The sequence below is a fragment of the Phoxinus phoxinus genome (assembly GCF_949152265.1).
Source record: "Phoxinus phoxinus genome assembly, chromosome: 3".
NCBI classification, from domain to species: Eukaryota; Metazoa; Chordata; class Actinopteri; order Cypriniformes; family Leuciscidae; genus Phoxinus; species Phoxinus phoxinus.
In genome coordinates this window covers 45,086,685-45,104,823 of record NC_136878.1, presented here as the reverse complement: position 1 = coordinate 45,104,823, position 18,139 = coordinate 45,086,685, and the positions used below count along the sequence as shown (strand labels likewise).

The 18,139-nt window shown below is 37.9% G+C and overlaps 1 protein-coding gene across 2 annotated transcripts in view; it reads right to left on the bottom strand.

The window, feature by feature from the left end:
- fsd1l (fibronectin type III and SPRY domain containing 1-like) overlaps positions 1–18,139 on the bottom strand; it is a 56,926-nt gene that overhangs the window by 22,237 nt on the left and 16,550 nt on the right. For both annotated transcript variants that reach the window (XM_079606436.1, XM_079606435.1), the window contains exons 4-6: positions 14,946–15,047; positions 11,287–11,309; positions 3,688–3,809 (exon numbers count right to left, since the gene is read on the bottom strand). In XM_079606436.1, coding sequence (XP_079462562.1) covers positions 3,688–3,809; positions 11,287–11,309; positions 14,946–15,047 — 247 coding nt within the window. The remainder of the gene's footprint in view (positions 1–3,687; positions 3,810–11,286; positions 11,310–14,945; positions 15,048–18,139) is intronic.

The following is an 18,139-nucleotide window of genomic DNA, read 5'->3' as shown; positions in this document are numbered from 1 at the left end:
CTGATCCACTTTTAAGTCCTTAAACGCTCGTTTTTTGGGGTCGACAGCTTATAAAAACTTATTTCTGGGTTTCTTAGCTTGTTTGCTGTACACCTCGTCACACAGCAGCTTTTAGGCATTTTTCTGTCTTTAGTTAGAAGCAAGAAATGACAAGGAGGAGCCTCTCGCAATGCTAAGTCAATGGAGACGGTTGGATTGTCTCGGTGTGGGCGTGGCCTAAATATGCTCTGTCTCTATATGCACGGTTACTTCCTGGTTTTCGATAAGCCATCGTGGGCATTTCCGGTGAACTCTTAGCTGTCCTTCTGTCCTCACTGTACATCTACACTAAACCATCAATGGTTGACTTTTTAATGTTGTATTTATATTTTAATGCAGTTTTCACACATATCTAATAAACCAGTTTTATTGTTTGCAATAAAGACTTGAAGCTAATGGGAACATTTCAACGTTTGAATAAAAAACACAGTGTCTATAATTGGACACGCAAATCAGAACTTGTGATGACCAAAAACATAATTGTTTCATCCTTCTAAGACTGTAAAACCATTTGTAAAACCGGATGTTTCAAGATGTAGGAAATCCAAAATTTGATAAAAAATGCTTTTATAAAATAAAAATAAATGTAATTACCACTATAACCTGTAGGTGGCGGCAGAGGAGCATTTAGGGAGTTTGTGAAGGAAGGAAAATAAACTAGTTGCTACTTAAGGACATTTATTTTATTATAAAATGTGATTTTTACCTACTAGCCTCATTATATTTAGCGTTATTTAGCATTATGTTTTATTTAATATATTATATGAATAGGTCCAGTAGAGTAAATTATATTGTATCTCTCGAACCTGTGCCAGTCACAGAGCCGGTCACAATTAACAAAGCTTATTGGCAATTTAAATAGTTATTATCCAACGTGATGGAACATATGCTTTCCAACTAATGCAAATCAATATTTACATAGTATAATAGTAGTAAATGTATCTCTCTCACACGCACGTGTCCCGCATTGTTGTAGGACGTAGGATGTGATTTTGCGGGACAGAGTAATATTAATAACCAGGTGGTCACATTAATAGAGAGTTATTCTATTTATATATATTAAAATATGTTCTAAAATCATGGTGTGTGTCTCGTATCCTAAAAACCTGTTAAAGACCCCCGTCCAAAGATAACATCCAGGCGTAAATAACTCTTCACTGGCTCGGTACGGTAACTCGGATCCTCTGCTTGTATTAAAAGCACAGATCTGTCATTGGCTATATTCACTATATTTTTAGCAGCTGATGGTATTTCATACGGGAAATTCTGCAGATGCCAGAAGATGTTGAAAGGTCAGGAAATGTGTTGAGATTCTGTATTTTGTAAGTTTGCACATCATTTGTCACGTTGTCATTTCAATTTTGCAACGTTGCACAAATCTCAGGGATTTTAGGATTATCAAACTTGGTTACAATTATGTAAGAAATATCAATGCACTGATTTTAACTGTTAAAATGATGTTGAGCATTTTTATCTTGAGTTTTGACATGCAGGCTAAATCTCCAAATCATATTTTTATACATTTTCTTATATTGCTTTTTGAGGAGATTTTCTTTTTTTTTCAATTCAAATCACTTGTATACAACATTACAAAGATGTCTTCTCATTTTACATTACATTATTTAACAATACCAAAAATTAAACCACAGAAAGGGAGAATAAAACATAAATAAATATTGTTACCTTTGTTTCTGATTGGCTAATATCTGATTGGCTAAAATATTTTTTTTAATGAATATCAGGCAATGGAACAATATCTGTGCAAATATTAAACAGCCACAGTCTGGGAAGATTAGTTTAAGAAAATGAATATTCATGAAATGTGTCATTAGGACACAGAAGCAGAGAGATACTTAAACGCAGAGACTTATATCAGGGGTCGTTGAATGTAAAGGTGGCTCATGAGTGACGAGGCAGAAAGATTTAACAGAAAAAATTATATCGACTGAAGCGTTTAGAAAGCCAATCAGAAATGCACTACCCAAATCCTCTTCCTGAACTGTAATATCAGAGCTGAGAGGGGTGTTATTAAAATGGACCCGTGAGCCAGAGTGACTCACAGAAGAGCAGAGTCATCATGACACATCCAAACCACAAGACCAGAAGAAATGAGAAGTCAGTGCGGTCACCGTATATGATGAACCACAAATCAGTGTGTTCTTCGGGCCAGAACTACTGAAGAAATGCACAGAAACATTATTGCTGATAATGCATGGACAGGGTTATTTGACCTTATTGCATATGCATTTGTAGGAGTTTCCCTTTCAGACGTCAAATTTATGGGAGGACAGCATATAAATTAATCATGCAACGTGATTTACTAAAGTTTGCACTAGTCAGTTTATTGGTATTTGTGACATTATTATGTGGTAGACGGGAGGGAATTTTCTCCACTCGTCTTCATTTATTTAATATGCCAGCAAAGTTACTTGCAATTCGCGTTTTATACTTGCGTTTCAAATTGTTACAATAGGGCCCTTGGTGAAAGGGCCTTTACATGTGCCCAAAAATATTTTTTTTGTTATAAAAAAACAAGCCTATCCCATCTGAAAAAAAGTAACGCATTACTTTTCTAAAAAAGTAACGCAATTAGTTACTTTTTAAGGGAGTAACGCAAAATTCACCTTTGGCCAAGCCCCGCCCCCCTTAGTTACTGTTGCTACGTCCGTCAACTTCATCTGGGCTCTGGTTTGGTATCAACATGGCTTATGCTGTGACAGCTCATCCTGCTGAAGTTTTATCAAACTTTTATAAAGCAGCAAATAAAGTGTCGGATAGAAGTCGGCAAAAGGGGCTGCAATATGCGCTCGAAGGCAATATTCAAGACATACGGTGAAACGCAAGCAACAACAAGATCCAAATAAAGGCAAAAGCATAACGGTCACAGTCAAAAAATGAACCACCGCATATCCTACTAATGGAGACGGAGGCTGTGACTCACAATATCAGGAGCAACAATGTTCATGCAAAGCTGGGTAGGTCTCTATTCACTTCTATAATCTTTATTACACAGCAAACGGACTACGCGAGTATAAAGTTGTATTTATAAGCAGCGTGTGCTAGCGTATCAACAATTAGGATAGAGAACCGAAATCATAGCATAAAACTGTCTAACTAGTGTAACTTCACAGTAAGGTTAAAAGCTAAATGTATCTTAGAGACAAAAGTGTGTTGTTGATCCTTGAGGGGTTTCGCTGACTGAGGACGTCCACACAGTTTAATCCAAAGACGACACTTGTCAGGTTTTACTTCGGTTTTGTGAAGGGGAAAAAACGGACCCCCCCTCCAACCTCTCTGGGAAACGCGTATCTGTGTTACAAATGCCCCAGGCACAACGCTTAACCATATTTTTGATAAAACTACGACGGTAATAGCCTGCCGAGACCAAAAATATGACACGCCGGTGTTAAAGTCAATGGAGCGCTGTGAAAAAGTGTCGGACCGCTGTGATTGGTCAATCTACATTCTAGGGCGTGGCTTAGCCAGAGGCGAATTGTAATGCATTACTTTTTAAAGTAACTTTCCCCACCACTGATCACAGGTTTAGTAACTAAGATGCAGATGGCGGACGCTGAGTTGGTGACTGAAAGGTTGTAGGTTCAAACTCAAGAGAGGTTGATCCGGTAATACAGTGAGTGATGAAGTTACCGGGGAGGAACTGGAGGCCCTGCAGCATCTGCCTCTCCTGACTGAAGTCCACCATCAGGTGCGTCATGTTATCTGTGGCTTTGGGCTTCATCGTCAAGCGGAAGGCAGGAGCCATTGTGACCCTAAAAGAGCAAAATAATAACAGAATGGTTATTTGATATCTAACTTTATAAAACGGTTAGTTCCAATCCTTGATTCTGATTGGCCAATAGCTGTGTTTTATTCACGATAAAACACGGCTCTGACCGCTTCACCCAACGGCTCTGTGTATCACTACACAACACCCCTAGCAACCACTCTTAGCAACGCAAACACATGTTTGATCTCATCGATATTGTTCATTTTATTGAGTATTGTGAGAGATCGAGTAAGCGAGTGTTCCTGCATGTACAGTAGATGTAGCATTATCCTTCAGGTCAGTCCTATATATTCATAATAAAAAACATCCGTTTGAATGTCCGCTGCGATATCTTGTCCTTTTAACAGTTAAGGGGTTTCCCCGAGCCCATAGTCATCTGTCAGTGTCGTCTTCTTCTCCGTGATCACAAGTTTGAGTCCTTTCAATGTAAAGTCTTCTCTACTGACTGACTCGCTCATAAACACAGTCTTCGTCTCCATCTAATGGAGAAATAATGTTCTGTTGCTGTTTACGGTCAGGGACTATTTTTTCCAGCGGAAGGAAGGCTTTTAGTGATTTTACTTTATGAAAGTTGCATAGATACATATTTTTCGGCTTTAATATTTGTATTGTGTGGTAACCGTTTTATAAAAGCAATAAGGTACGAGAGGCAAGTGCTGTATCGTGAATAATCGCGACTCCGCTTCGCGTCGTGCCTAACAACGCCCTTCAGCCGTGACTGACTTATTTACGATACAGCACAGCCTCGAGTACCTTATTGCTTTTATAAAACATCAAAGCAAAGAATGCAAATAGAAGTGCTGCTTCAGGGTGTAAAATCTCGGTGCTCTTTGGATGGGATACAGAATCTAGTTAATTAAATTAGGAACTCCAAGGCACTCGAAATGTGTGAAAAAAAGTTAAAAAGCCTTTATTTGATGAATGGCTCTAAACATTAAAAATGGTGGCGGCTCAACCTACGCGTTGCGGCTACATGCCTTCGTCAGGGTGTGTCAGTTACCACACAATAAAAATATTAAATATATAAAAGATACAGCGGAGTCGCCCCATTACTCAGAACTCATGGATCTATGACCTCTTCTAGTGTTCAGTTTGTTTATTTCCAAATGTGGAATAAAAATTTCTGAGCTTAAAAAAAATAAAAAAAATAAATAATTTTAAGTGCTCTCAGATTTTTGGATCCCACTGAATATGTTTTTATAATTTAAGGCTAATTTATACTTTGTTACATGGCTACGAAACTTTCCTTGCTGTGCATTTTCAAAAAAATAAACATTTCAATCAATTAAAAATATATTTTTTATTTGCATTTAAAATTTAAAGTTTCAGCACAAAATTCGTTCTGAGTTACCATATTCCATAAAACATATTTTATGTACGATTCTGTGAATTTTGGCATTATCTGGCTTTTCATTTCACAGTCCTTAATTTAACGAGATGTAAATTATTTACCAATGTGATGTAAACTTGGTCTTCATCCTCCACATATGATTACACGAGGATCAAGTTTGAGTTACACTTTATTCTACAGTGTATTTGGCCCTGTTTACATCTGGTATTAAGATGTGTTTTGGTCAATCGGATCACAAGTGGACGACGCTAAATACAGGAGTAATCTTACATGCCTCTTTTGGGTTTTGTTTCATGTTCATATCTTTTATTTTGTAGTCATGGTTCCTTTGTTTCCTGGGTTTGTCATGTGGTTTTACAGTTGGTCATTGGTTCTTTGCTCTCAGGTATGTCAGGTGTGTGTGTGTGTGTGTGTGTGTGTGTGTGTGTGTGTGTGTGTGTGTGTGTAAGCCCTTATGTTACCATTGTCTTTTGCTTTGTTCCCTGTTACCGCTGCTGTGAGTTTGTTCATGTTTATCGTCAAGCCACGTCTTGATTTATTTTTGTATTTGTTCATGTTTTTGTAAATAAACTGCATATTGGTTCTTATCCAACTTTAGAAACAGTAAATTATGTATAATTGCAAGCAAAAAAACCTAACCTTACCCTATAGTAAGTACATGTTGTTAATTAATATTAATATTACACAGTACTTAAATGTATGATTACACTGTAACAAGGACACCTTAAAATTAAGTGTAACCCAAGTTTATACTTTTATAAATAATTAATTTGATATATTTTTTTTATATTAAAGACCATATTTGGCACAGTATCCCATAAATAACACGAGTTCACCCAGTGTAAAGCAGGAGTTAGTGTGCTGGATTGCAGTAAAATATAAATATAGTAAAATATAGACATGATTCTGGATAAATTGAGAATCACCATTTTTTTTGTTTAAAATAGAGATTACGAATCTGAACAGACAACTAAATAAAATAACATGTAATTTACTAAAACATTAAATGCTACAGTCTATTTAAAATGTTGAATAAATTTGAATTTATTTTGAATTTATAAATGCATCCATTACGGGATGAATCAGCGTTTTTGAACCAATCTCTTGAATGATTAAATAACGAATAAATGTTTTAGTGTCTCTTATCGCCACCTACTGGTGTAGTTATGTAATTAATAAAATTGTTATTTGCTTGTACTTGTCAAGTGTTTTATAGACACAGGCGAATCATTGTCATTTAGGAATAAGATCGCATGGGTGTTTGAATTAAGACCGCAATCTTTTTTAACGATGAATCGAGCAGCTCTGTTACACACAAACCATATACACAAGTGTATGGCAGAGGTGTAGATCTTACTTGGTGGCTTATGTATTTAATGTTACACAATGTTATCCCTTCACTAGCAGGTGAGCTTACTGTATTATTGCTACTAAGTGTCTGAGAATCAATTGCAAATGCAAATTAAAAGCAAATATAGTTTCAGCACACATCCTAATGCAAACAGTGAAAATCCTTGTTAACATGCAGCACAAAAAACATAGACGTCTGAAATCGTATACTGTAGATACAACATTTGGCTTGAAATCTACTTTGTGACCGTTAAAGGGGTGGTATAATGACCTTTTCACAAGATATAGAATAAAGCCGCCTTTCCACTGCACACGACAAACGACAGCCGTCGCGACCGGTCGACCGGATGTGATGTATTCTAATCAAAACTATGAGGGCGAGGCTAGAATTACCAATATTTTAACTCTTTAATGTTATTCTGTAAAAGCTATTTCTGTAAAATGTCGGATATTAATAATATGGCGGAAAAAATATATTTTATAATTATTAAATCAATATTTATATTGATTAGCTCTATAAAATCTACTATGTTTTTATTTTTATTTTAGATGTATTGAGGGTCATTTGTTTTGTGTGGATATATTCATGCTTGCATTACATTCATTAAAATCATTAATTTTACCATTCCGAGGGTAACGGTTGCTTCACGACCAATTTCAAAGTTCCGTGCGACTGACACTAGGGGGCGAAATGCGACAATCGTATGCGAATGTCGTGTGCAGTAGAAAGGCGGCTTAAGTCTCTGGTGTCCCCAGAGTGTGTGTGTGAAGTTTTAACTCAAAATACCCCACAGATATGTTTGTATAGCATGTTAAAATTGTCACTTTTTTGAGGGTGAGCAAAAATGCACCGTTTTGTGTCTGTCCCTTTAAATGCAAATGAGCTGCTGCAGAGGGCGGGGTTTCAAGAGCTCGTGTCCTTTTACCTCACACACACACACACACTATGGGCCCTATCTTGCACCCAGCGCAATTGACTTTGAACACCGACGCTTGTATCATTCCTATTTTGCACCCGTGCACAGCGGACTTTTCCCTCCACAGACGCACGTCGGTAAATTAGGGAATGAACTTGCGCTCGCGGGGCGGTTCAGCGCAAAGAGGAGGCGTGTTCCGGCGCAAAACTTCCCTGGTGCTATTTTCCAGTTTTAGAAAGCAATTGCGCCACTAACCAGGAAAAAACAGTCTAAAGACAGTGGCGCGTTGCGCGTTAAAGGATAATTCCGGTATTTAACACCTTGAGTCTATATTGTAGTTTGTTTTGGATGAACAAGAGTGGTGGACAACATTTTTTTGACAATGGTTCCTCTCTCGAGTTTTTGACTATAATAGAATTGGCCATGGACCCATTTAACATTGGAGTCAATGTGCATGTCCGAAAATGTCATTAAAACAGCCAATAATGTTCGTTTACAAAACTGTTAAACTCACCGAGTGGTTAGTGGTGTTCGTTGATGATTATAAACAATATATCGTCGCAATATATGATTCCAATCCGTTTATTTTGCTATAGTGGAACTATTTTTTCAACAATGAGATTTTACAAAATGACGAATAAAACACGACAGAAACTGTATTTCGCAACACTTTTTGTTTCTGGAACATCAACTAACATCACTAATCACTCGGTGAGTTGCACAGTTTTGAAAAATAATGTTAAAGGTTGTTTTAATGACATTTTCGGACATGCACATTGACTCCAATGTTAAATGGGTCCATGGCCAATTCTTTTATAGTCAAAAACTCGAGAGAGGAACCATTGTCAAAAAAATGTTGTCCACCACTCTTGTTCATCCAAAACATACTACAATATAGACTCAAGGTGTTAAATACCGGAATTATCCTTTAAGGGCGCGTGCTTGGCCATAATGTAGCGTGTTAACGCGCATCCACTTTGATTCTCTAATATAAACAGACGCAGCAGTTTTCATTTTTGCAAATCATACATTATTACAAGGAAAAATATTAACACACGAGGGAAATCATTGTTGTGTCCATGAAGATGTGGAAAAGATCTATCTAGATAAAAAAAAAAAAAATCTAGATTAGGCTACACATTTACCCAAATTATACGCCTGTTTAACTGAAGCTAATTTGTGTGGTTTCTCCCATCATCCCCAATGTCACTTCTCTGTGTTTTACGGCCCTGACGAGAACGTCGGTCTCCTCGGCTGTGAACCGCTCCTGGCGTGCGCTGGCAAATCCGCCATTATAATAGCGATCCGCCGTGGAACAAGCGCGCCGGCTCTTAAAGGGAATGTGAGAGGACTCTCTGATTGGTTTATTTCACGTTACGCCCAAACCACACCTATGAATAATGAAGCGACTTCAGACCAACACATTTTAGATTTGCGCCGGGCGCAAGAGTCGTTTATCCCGCCGGGAAAATAGCAACAGCGCCGGGAACCGCCCACAAAGTTACTTGCGCTTTGACACTTGCGTTTCACAACGTTAAAATAGGGCCCATGCACTGAAAATGTCAATGTTTATGTTCAAACCGGAGTCGGGCAATAATGGAGAGACTCAAGAAGAAGTGATAACATGTAGAAGCAACAGGACGTTTCTGAATGGTTAGTTGATGAATTATGTAGTTTATGTGTAGTTATCTTCTCGTCATTGATTAGATTTATAATCTATAAATCGTGTTCCGGAGGCGGGGTTTATGTAAATTTTAGGGTTGGTGATGTCACTAACGATGTCATCGTTTGTTGTAGTCCTTAAAAAGCAATTTCATTAAAATAAAATATCCCCCTTTGCTTTGAACTTTGAGCGTTGTAACTTTGCAGATGTTGTTTATGATCAAACAGCAACATTACACACTAACTACAGTTAGAAAAGTGAAATCACCACCCCTTTAAAGTATGTTCTATGTAGTGTAAGTGTGTAACATTTAAAGTGTAAAGTGTTAAAGGGATAGTAAAGTGTCCAACAGATGCGCACTACAGAATCTCTCTGAATAATATATCATAGGGAAGTATTCGATTTCAGACGCAGCACATGACTAAAGTGTCTGAACGACCCACACACACACACACACACACACACACGTTGGCATTACTATCATTAAAGGCCTGTTCACACCGGGACGAATTTCGCGCGCGATATTCGCCGACGTTTAACGCCTCGTGACTAAACAAAGGGCGCCAATGTGAGTGTCCACACCGACGCGTAAAACGCCACGCGTAAAAGCGTCATTTTTAAAAAACCGCCTCGGGTTCGTTTTTTTGGTTTGACGCGCCGCGTCAAAAACTATCCGACCAATGAGATTGGCGCTTTTGCTCACGTGTCTGGAGCTTCTGAAGTTACAGTAAACACAACTTGGGGCGCTCAAACACAAAACGGTCATGCCAAGCGTAACGCGAAGAAGACATACGCCAAGTATAGCGTCTACACTGCCGGGAAGAAATAAGACGAGGAAGACGCAAGACGAGATGAATGTAGAGCTGTTGGTCTCGTTGGTGTCGGAACATAAAGAACTATATGACAAACGTGCCAGCGACTACGCGGGGTATTTCTGTTTTACATTAAGCGCCATCTAATGTCAGGGAATGAATTTGCATGTTCACTCGGCTCATCGTCAGCGAAAATCGCTTGGGTGTGAACACAAAAAACGCGTTGAAAAATACTGACGAATAATGCGCGCCGATATTCGTCCCGGTGTGTACGGCCCTTAAGGGTGTGTTCACGCTTGTAGTGCCCTTGATTCAAAAAAGAAAATGATGGCATTTAGTCCTGGTTCACTTAGCGTACACTGTCATTTTTAAGACCGAACCTAAAGATAAAATAATGACATATGTGACCCTGGACCACAAAACCAGTCACATGGGTCAATTTTCTGAAATTGAGATGTATGCATCATCTGAAAGCTGAATAAATAAGCTTTCCATTGATGTATGATTTGTTAGGATAGGACAATATTTGAAAATCTGGAATCTGAGGGTGCAAAAAAATCTACTAATACATTTTTTAACTAAATATCTTCATGGAACATGATCTTAATATCCTAATGATTTTTGGCATAAAAGAAAAATCAATAATTTTGACCCATACAATGTATAGTTGGCTATTGCCACAGATATACCCGTGCAGCTCCAGACTGGGTTTGTGATCCAGGGTCACATATATTTAGTGTTTAGTGGTTGTGTTCATATTTCAGTCGAGCTGCACTAGAGTTCGTTTGGAAGCGTCTCGGCCCGCTTGTTTGATGCACACCAGGGTTCAGATGAACCGCACTAACAGAGCGATCGCACCAGAGTTTGTTTTAATCGAAACCTGTCAAGTGTGAACACACCCTAGGGCCGTGTGTCCACCAAAGCGTTTTTTTCACGCGGATGGCGTGTTTTCAATGGGAGCGCCGCGTTTTTAAAACGCCATGAGCGTAACGAGGCGCCGCTGAGCGTTCGCCATTTTTTACAGGTCGCCGAGAGTTGAAGAATGTTCAACTTTGGGTAAAACGCCGCGCTCATCACTGTCACTTTTTACCCAACCGTCCAATCACAGTGGAGGAGGGGCGGGACTAATACCACACCGACCAACGGATATTCTGTATCATAGCAACGAAGCGTCTCAACTGAGAAAAAAAAAACTGCGCTGCCAAAACGCTCTCAAGCGCACATAGCTCGGCGTTTTCAGCCGGCTAAAAACACTTTGGTGGACACACGGCCTTAGGAGTGTTAGGAGTGCAAAACGATAAAATGTGAATGTATGTGTCATGCAGTGGACACACAACCGCACACAGAGAGTGGAACATATACTGTACCTATCTTTGATCTGTTTGGCAGCCTTGGAACAGTGATTGAGGTGAAGAAAAAGAGGAAGAGAGTAAAAAAGAGCAGGTCGTTAGTATCGCCATGCGGGTTGAGTGAAAGCATGCAATTCGGCTCAGTGCTGGACTGGATATACACACACAAACACAGGGTAAAGTAGGATCCTAAACATAAAAAGCACAGGTTAATGAGCAGTTTAATAGATTGTTGTTGTTTTTGTACATACATTAGATTTTCATAGATTCACTTTTAATTAACAGATCACAGAATCACAGACTTTTGTTATCCATTAGCATTACTTGAAGGATTCGTTCACTTCAGAATTACAATTACGAGCATTTGTGGTTTTAAAGTGTATATTTTTTATTTTTGATAGAAAATGGCCGATGGTTTGTCTAGATGAGACTCTTATTCCTCGGCTGGGATCGTGTCGAGACTTTGAAGCTGCACTGAAACTCACATTTGGACCTTCACCCCGTTGGACCCCATTGAAGTCCATTATATGGAGAAAAATCCTGCAATGTTTTCCTCAAAAAAACTTAAATGGGCGGTATAATGCCCTTTTCACAAGATGTAAAATAAGTCTCTGATGTCCAGAGTGTGTATGTGAAGTTTTAGCTCAAAATACCCCACAGATATTTTTATATAGCATGTTAAAGGATAATTCCGGTATTTAACACCTTGAGTCTATATTGTAGTTTGTTTTGGATGAACAAGAGTGGTGGACAACATTTTTTTGACAGTGGTTCCTCTCTCGAGTTTTTGACTATAAAAGAATTGGCCATGGACCCATTTAACATTGGAGTCAATGGGCATGTCCGAAAATGTCATTAAAACAGCCAATAATGTTCGTTTACAAAACTGTTAAACTCACCGAGTGGTTAGTGATGTTCGTTGATGATTATAAACAATATATCGTCGCAATATATGATTCCAATCCGTTTATTTTGCTATAGTGGAACTATTTTTTCAGACACTTCACAACCGTGTATCTTCCGCTCAATATTTGAATCTGAAGTGTTAGCACACTCCCGACCACTTGATGGCGATAACCGATGTTTATGTCTCGCGGGACACTCACGGTCACAGTCGAGTTCAACTTCATATTGCACTGGTCAGTGGTCACGTCTTTCAATATCGTTAGAATTTGTGCGGTCAAAAACTGCGGTAAAGTTCCTAAAAAAATGTTTGTTTATTTCGCTTACTCTCCCGGAGCACAGTTGCTCTGCTTGCTAGCCTTATGAGAAACGGAAGCGAGCAAAAAGACTACATCGACCAAATGTAAACAGCCCCCTTTCCGTTTCCGTTAGCGCATTTATATTAACGAGAACTCAGTCCTTCAACAGAATTCAATGGGATTTTACAAAATGACGAATAAAACACGACAGAAACTGTATTTCGCAACACTTTTTGTTTCTGTAACATCAACTAACATCACTAATCACTCGGTGAGTTTAACAGTTTTGTAAACGAACATTATTGGCTGTTTTAATGACATTTTCGGACATGCACATTGACTCCAATGTTAAATGGGTCCATGGCCAATTCTTTTATAGTCAAAAACTCGAGAGAGGAACCATTGTCAAAAAAATGTTGTCCACCACTCTTGTTCATCCAAAACAAACTACAATATAGACTCAAGGTGTTAAATACCGGAATTATCCTTTAAAGTTGTCACTTCTTGAGGGTGAGCAAAAACGCACCGTTTTGTGTCTGTCCCTTTAAATGCAAATGAGCTGCTGCTCTCGGCACAGGGGGCGGAGCTTCAAGAGCTTGCACTCACACAGACATTTTAGCCTTTTATGTTCAAACCGGAGTCAGAAAGATGGATAGACTCATGAAGAAGTGACAACATGTAGAAAACATTTCTGAATAGTTAATTGATGAATTTATGTTTACATTTACATTTATCTGACGCTTTTATCCAAAGCGACTTACAATTGCTATATATGTCAGAGGTCGCACGCCTCTGGAGCAACTAGGGGTTAAGAGTTTCTTGCTCAGGGACACATTGGTGTCTCACAGTGGATTGGAACCCGGGTCTCTCACACCAAAGGCATGTGTCTTATCCATTGCGCCATCACCACCCCTATGTAGCTTATGTGTAGTTATCTTCTAGTCATTGATTAGCATATTCTGTCATGATAATCTATAAATCATGTTCAGGGGCGGGGTTTATGTAAATTCTAGGGTTGGTGATGTCACTAACCCGGGAGGAATGTCGTGTAGTCTCTACCAGCCGTTTGTTGTAGTCCTTAAAAAGCGATTTCTTTAAAAGCAAATATCTTCCTTTACTTTGAACTTTGAGCGTTGTAACTTTGCAGATGTTGTTTATGATCAAACAGCAACATTACACACTAACTACAGTTAGAAAAGTGAAATCATAATCGACCACCCCTTTAATTTTTTTTTCGACTGAAGAAAGAAAGACATTCACATCTTGCATGACATCATGGGAATGAGTAAATATAATTCTGAAGTGAACTAATCCTTTAAGTGAAAAATCAACCTCCAGAAAATAAGCAGAATTATTATTATGTGTAATTCCTGTTTTGTTCTTGGTTCTCTCTGCCTGCAGTTTTAAAGTGCCCCTATTTTGCTATTTTAAAGGTTCCTAATTTAGTTTTTCAGGTCTCCTACAATAGATGTTACACAAGGTATTAGGGGTGTAACAATATATCGTGCCACAATATATCGCAATACAAAAATGCAACAATACGTATCGTGGATAGTGACAATATGTATCGTGGATAGTTCACCCAAAATAGAAATTACTGTATAAGAAAAAAATCATGTTTTCAGAGTTTTAGTGTCAGTACTACATTAAACTACTATATAATGTTGATTATAATGTATAATAATGCAATGGTCAGCTTCAGAATCATGAATATTTTTATTCTGGTGTCACCATTATCCTTGAATTACAAGCACCAAGTCCAAACCTGTTCATTTAAACCCACAATGTAATATCAAAGTTAGCATTTTAATCAACAGTAAATTTTTTGTTAACCTTTTATCATATGTCTTGGGAGTATCGCAATAATATCGTATCGTGAGTTCAGTATCGTGATATATATCGAATCGTGAAATGAAGGTATCGTTACACCCCTACAAGGTAAAATAAAAAAAAGATTAATTTTCTCATAATATAGCATCAGCATTTCAGCTCTAGAGGCTTTATTAAAAACACTTGATACACAAGTTTTACCGTATCAATTCTTGTATCGAGTCCTCATCCTTTGGATTTGCTTTGGCAGCAGAAAACTGCATTTCGACACACAAACCAAACTCTTCCAGTCTCAGCGACAACTACAGTGTTTGAGTGTCAAAGAAGTAGACATGGTTCGTGAGCAGCCGATGAAGAGCATTATGCAGATTTGTTAAAAACTCAAGTAGGTTCAAGCAGTAAGTAAGACTGGCGACTCATTTCAGGCTCACTTTGCAGACCTTTCACATTCACACACAGCTCTATTACACACCGCATGAAAGGTCATATCCGAAAAAGCCTAATAAGGGCACTTTAAACAAGCCACGGTGAATTAAACAGGAATTTTAAGAGACAACAAACCCAGCATTTTAATAAATTACATAACAGATATTCTCAGTCCGAAGTTGCAACTCTCCTTCATCAAACCCATCAGTGTGCGCCTACCTTAGTGAACTCGGCGTCGTCTGTGATGTGCAGCGCATTGTTAGCAAACTCCAGAAGTTCCTCTGCGCTCTCTAATGCACTGGTGCTCTGGGTCAGCTGGTTCTGCAGGACAGATCAAGATACATCATTATTATTAGTCATTTGTACATGATCTGTGTAAGCTGGTAACATCTAGGCTCATTTTTTCTAAAATGAACAGTATAATCTTTCTTCAACTCAAGGCTTGCTAGGAGATAAACAACTGTGCATTTTTCACACTTAAAGGGATATTTCACCGCTGGAAAGATGAATGTGTATTTAAATTGGGTCATTTATGTAGTAGAAATGTGAAATTATTTTAGAAGTTGGTGCCTTTCTTGTCTTAAAGCATATTAAAAACACCACATAGACATATAAACAACATTAAAAGCTGGATTTTCACCAGGGGGACAATACATTTATTTTTATTGACACTGGGTCAAAGAATGTTTCATTTAAAATAATGCTCTAATTTACTCAAATTATTTTATATTCAGTAGGCTACATTTTTATATGAGTATATATTTTATTTCAAAACAATATGGTGGATTTATGTGGTGACGAATGAAAAATTTCATCTGTTTCGATGGCTTTGTTCATCCCAGGAAGTCTACATGTTTAAATGTTGGATCTGATTTGGTGGAAAACACACAGTTTATGTTGTTCGGTTTATGTAATATCTGTGAACATAGAAAAGAAGGTCTTAGCGCAGCATTGTGGCTCATTGCTACAGTAAATAGTGCTGCACTGAATTTAGGTTGCTATCTAGCATGGCCAGTTTTAACCCACCGGTACTGTTAAAGGGATATTTCACCGCTGGAAAGATGTGTATTTAAATTGGGTCATTTATGTAGTAGAAATGTGAAATTATTTAAAGTTGGTGCCTTCTAGACGGAGAAAAGCCAGAAAATGTATTTTTGGCTCATGTGGATGAAAGACAACAACTCCCAGAATGCACTTGCTTCGCTGCCCTACGAGGCCACGCCCAAACCACGCCTACCGGTTACAGAGGCCAGTATCGGGAGAAATTATACAACTAGGCTACTAGTCGACTCGAAACTGAAAAGACGCCGTTTTATCGTGAGTCTCCGTGACGATTTAGTTGATAAATTAATTTAAATACTAGCGTTTTTTCCATCGGAATGGTGCTAAATTGCTTTGTCCCGGGATGTACAGCCCTATGGGCGGGTTGGAAACATGCGGCTCTCGCTTCTACTACTGGCTGTAGTCTCTCGCCTCGGGCCAATGAAGCTTCTGATGCGCTAAATTATGATTTTTGTGTCATCTGAGGTTTTTTTCCAGACACACAATACAGAAATCTCTCGTCTCAGGGGGACATGAGGGGGGGAAGAACGGTCATTCGAAAATACTACCGGGTTTCTTCTGATACAAAGCTTAATGCTAATCGGTGAAGTATCCCAATTGTTTTTCCTAATTTCAACATTACTGTGATTTACCCATAAGCAGAAATCAGAGCTGTGTTGACTGACATTCAGATCAACATCACAATTGGAAGTGTAATATTTCTTAACCCCATGGCAACAATTAATTTCTACTTATTTCCTTGTTTTCACAAAGAAAAAATACAATATATTGCACTATGGGATTTAAAAGGGCAGGCCTTAAAGTAGCCAATGATGTGCTGTTTTTATGTCACATGACATTTGAATGTCCCTCACACTGAAGACAGCTAAACATCTCTTCTCAAGGGGGAGTTTTTTGCAGCATCTTTGACAGGTAAATTAGATATTTTTATTCACAAATCAACTTTATCTAACATAGTTTTACTGTAAATTGAGAAAATGATCAATGTTTCCATATGGCAACGCTGTACCACAGTGGAATTGCTGTAATGTATTTCCCCGTTAGGATTTTTTATAGATAGTAGCATCAAGAATATGATTGCAGTTATTTATTTATTTGAAGTGTTTATTGTAGTATAGTTGTATTTATGTATAAATAAATAAATAAATCTTCTTTTCAGAAAATGAATACAGTAATATTTTACGGAAAGGGCAATCAAAAGAAAGTTAGATGTGATGTGATGAGATGTGAGAGAGGATGAGTTAGGGAATGATGGGGATTAAATAATAGGGATGTACTTGTTTTTGGTTAGCATGAGTTCCAGGTATATAAATCTATCAATTTATAAAAAGAAATGTGCATTTAAATAGAAAAACAAATCATAATTTTATGGAAAAACTACTTTTTTTGACCATTTTCCATTGGGGTACAGCACTGCCATACAGATGAAACTCGAAAAATTTGAATATGGTGCAAAAGTTCATTTATTTCAGTAATTCAACTTAAAAGGTGAAAGAAACTAATATATTATATAGACTCATTACATGCAACATGAGATATTTCAGGCCTTTATTTGTTATAATTTGGATGATTATGGTTTACAGCTTATGAAAACCTTCTCACAATATTCCAATTTTGAATTTGGGGTTTTCATAAGCTGTGAGGTTCTGATCCACAGATTCTTGGTTTACATTACACTACACTTTTATTTGCACCTAAAAATGAGAGCTAAAGAAACATGACCTGACACTGAAAAAAAAAAGAAAAAAAAACAGCTTTACCCTACATGTCCACTGAACTGGAAGAAATCTGCTCAGTACACCAAAGACCTGTTCAGATCTGCAGAAAACAGTGATGTCATCATCCAGCTCAGTTCAGATCTCATCCAATTGTGTCAGTTCAGTCAAATCAATAATATTACTGACTATTAAGTGTCTCCAAATAAGCAAGCCAGGGGCAACAGTGGCAAGAAACCCAAAATTCATTGAAAAAGAAAAAAAAACTTGGGAGAGACCGAGCTCAGTCAGGTGACCAGTCCCCATCTGGTCAAATGAACCAACATTGATTGAGATTGTGGACTGGGCATTCAGAATATTTCATCCAGATCCTTCTGCTTGAAGTTTAGGATACTTTCTTTTATTATTATTATAAAAAAAAAAATGTATTTAAAGATTTTAAGTTATATTAAAGGTACAATATGTAGGATTTTTTGCCGCCATGGGTCTCTAACCTCTTACAATAACAAAGGCGTATATTGATGACGCAAAGCATTAAGCGGAATTATGGATCTTGTCGTCAAGCTGATGGATCTTTTATGGATGAGTGAATGCATTGATGTTTTTAACATGACTGTGGTATGAAGCAGTGCTAAC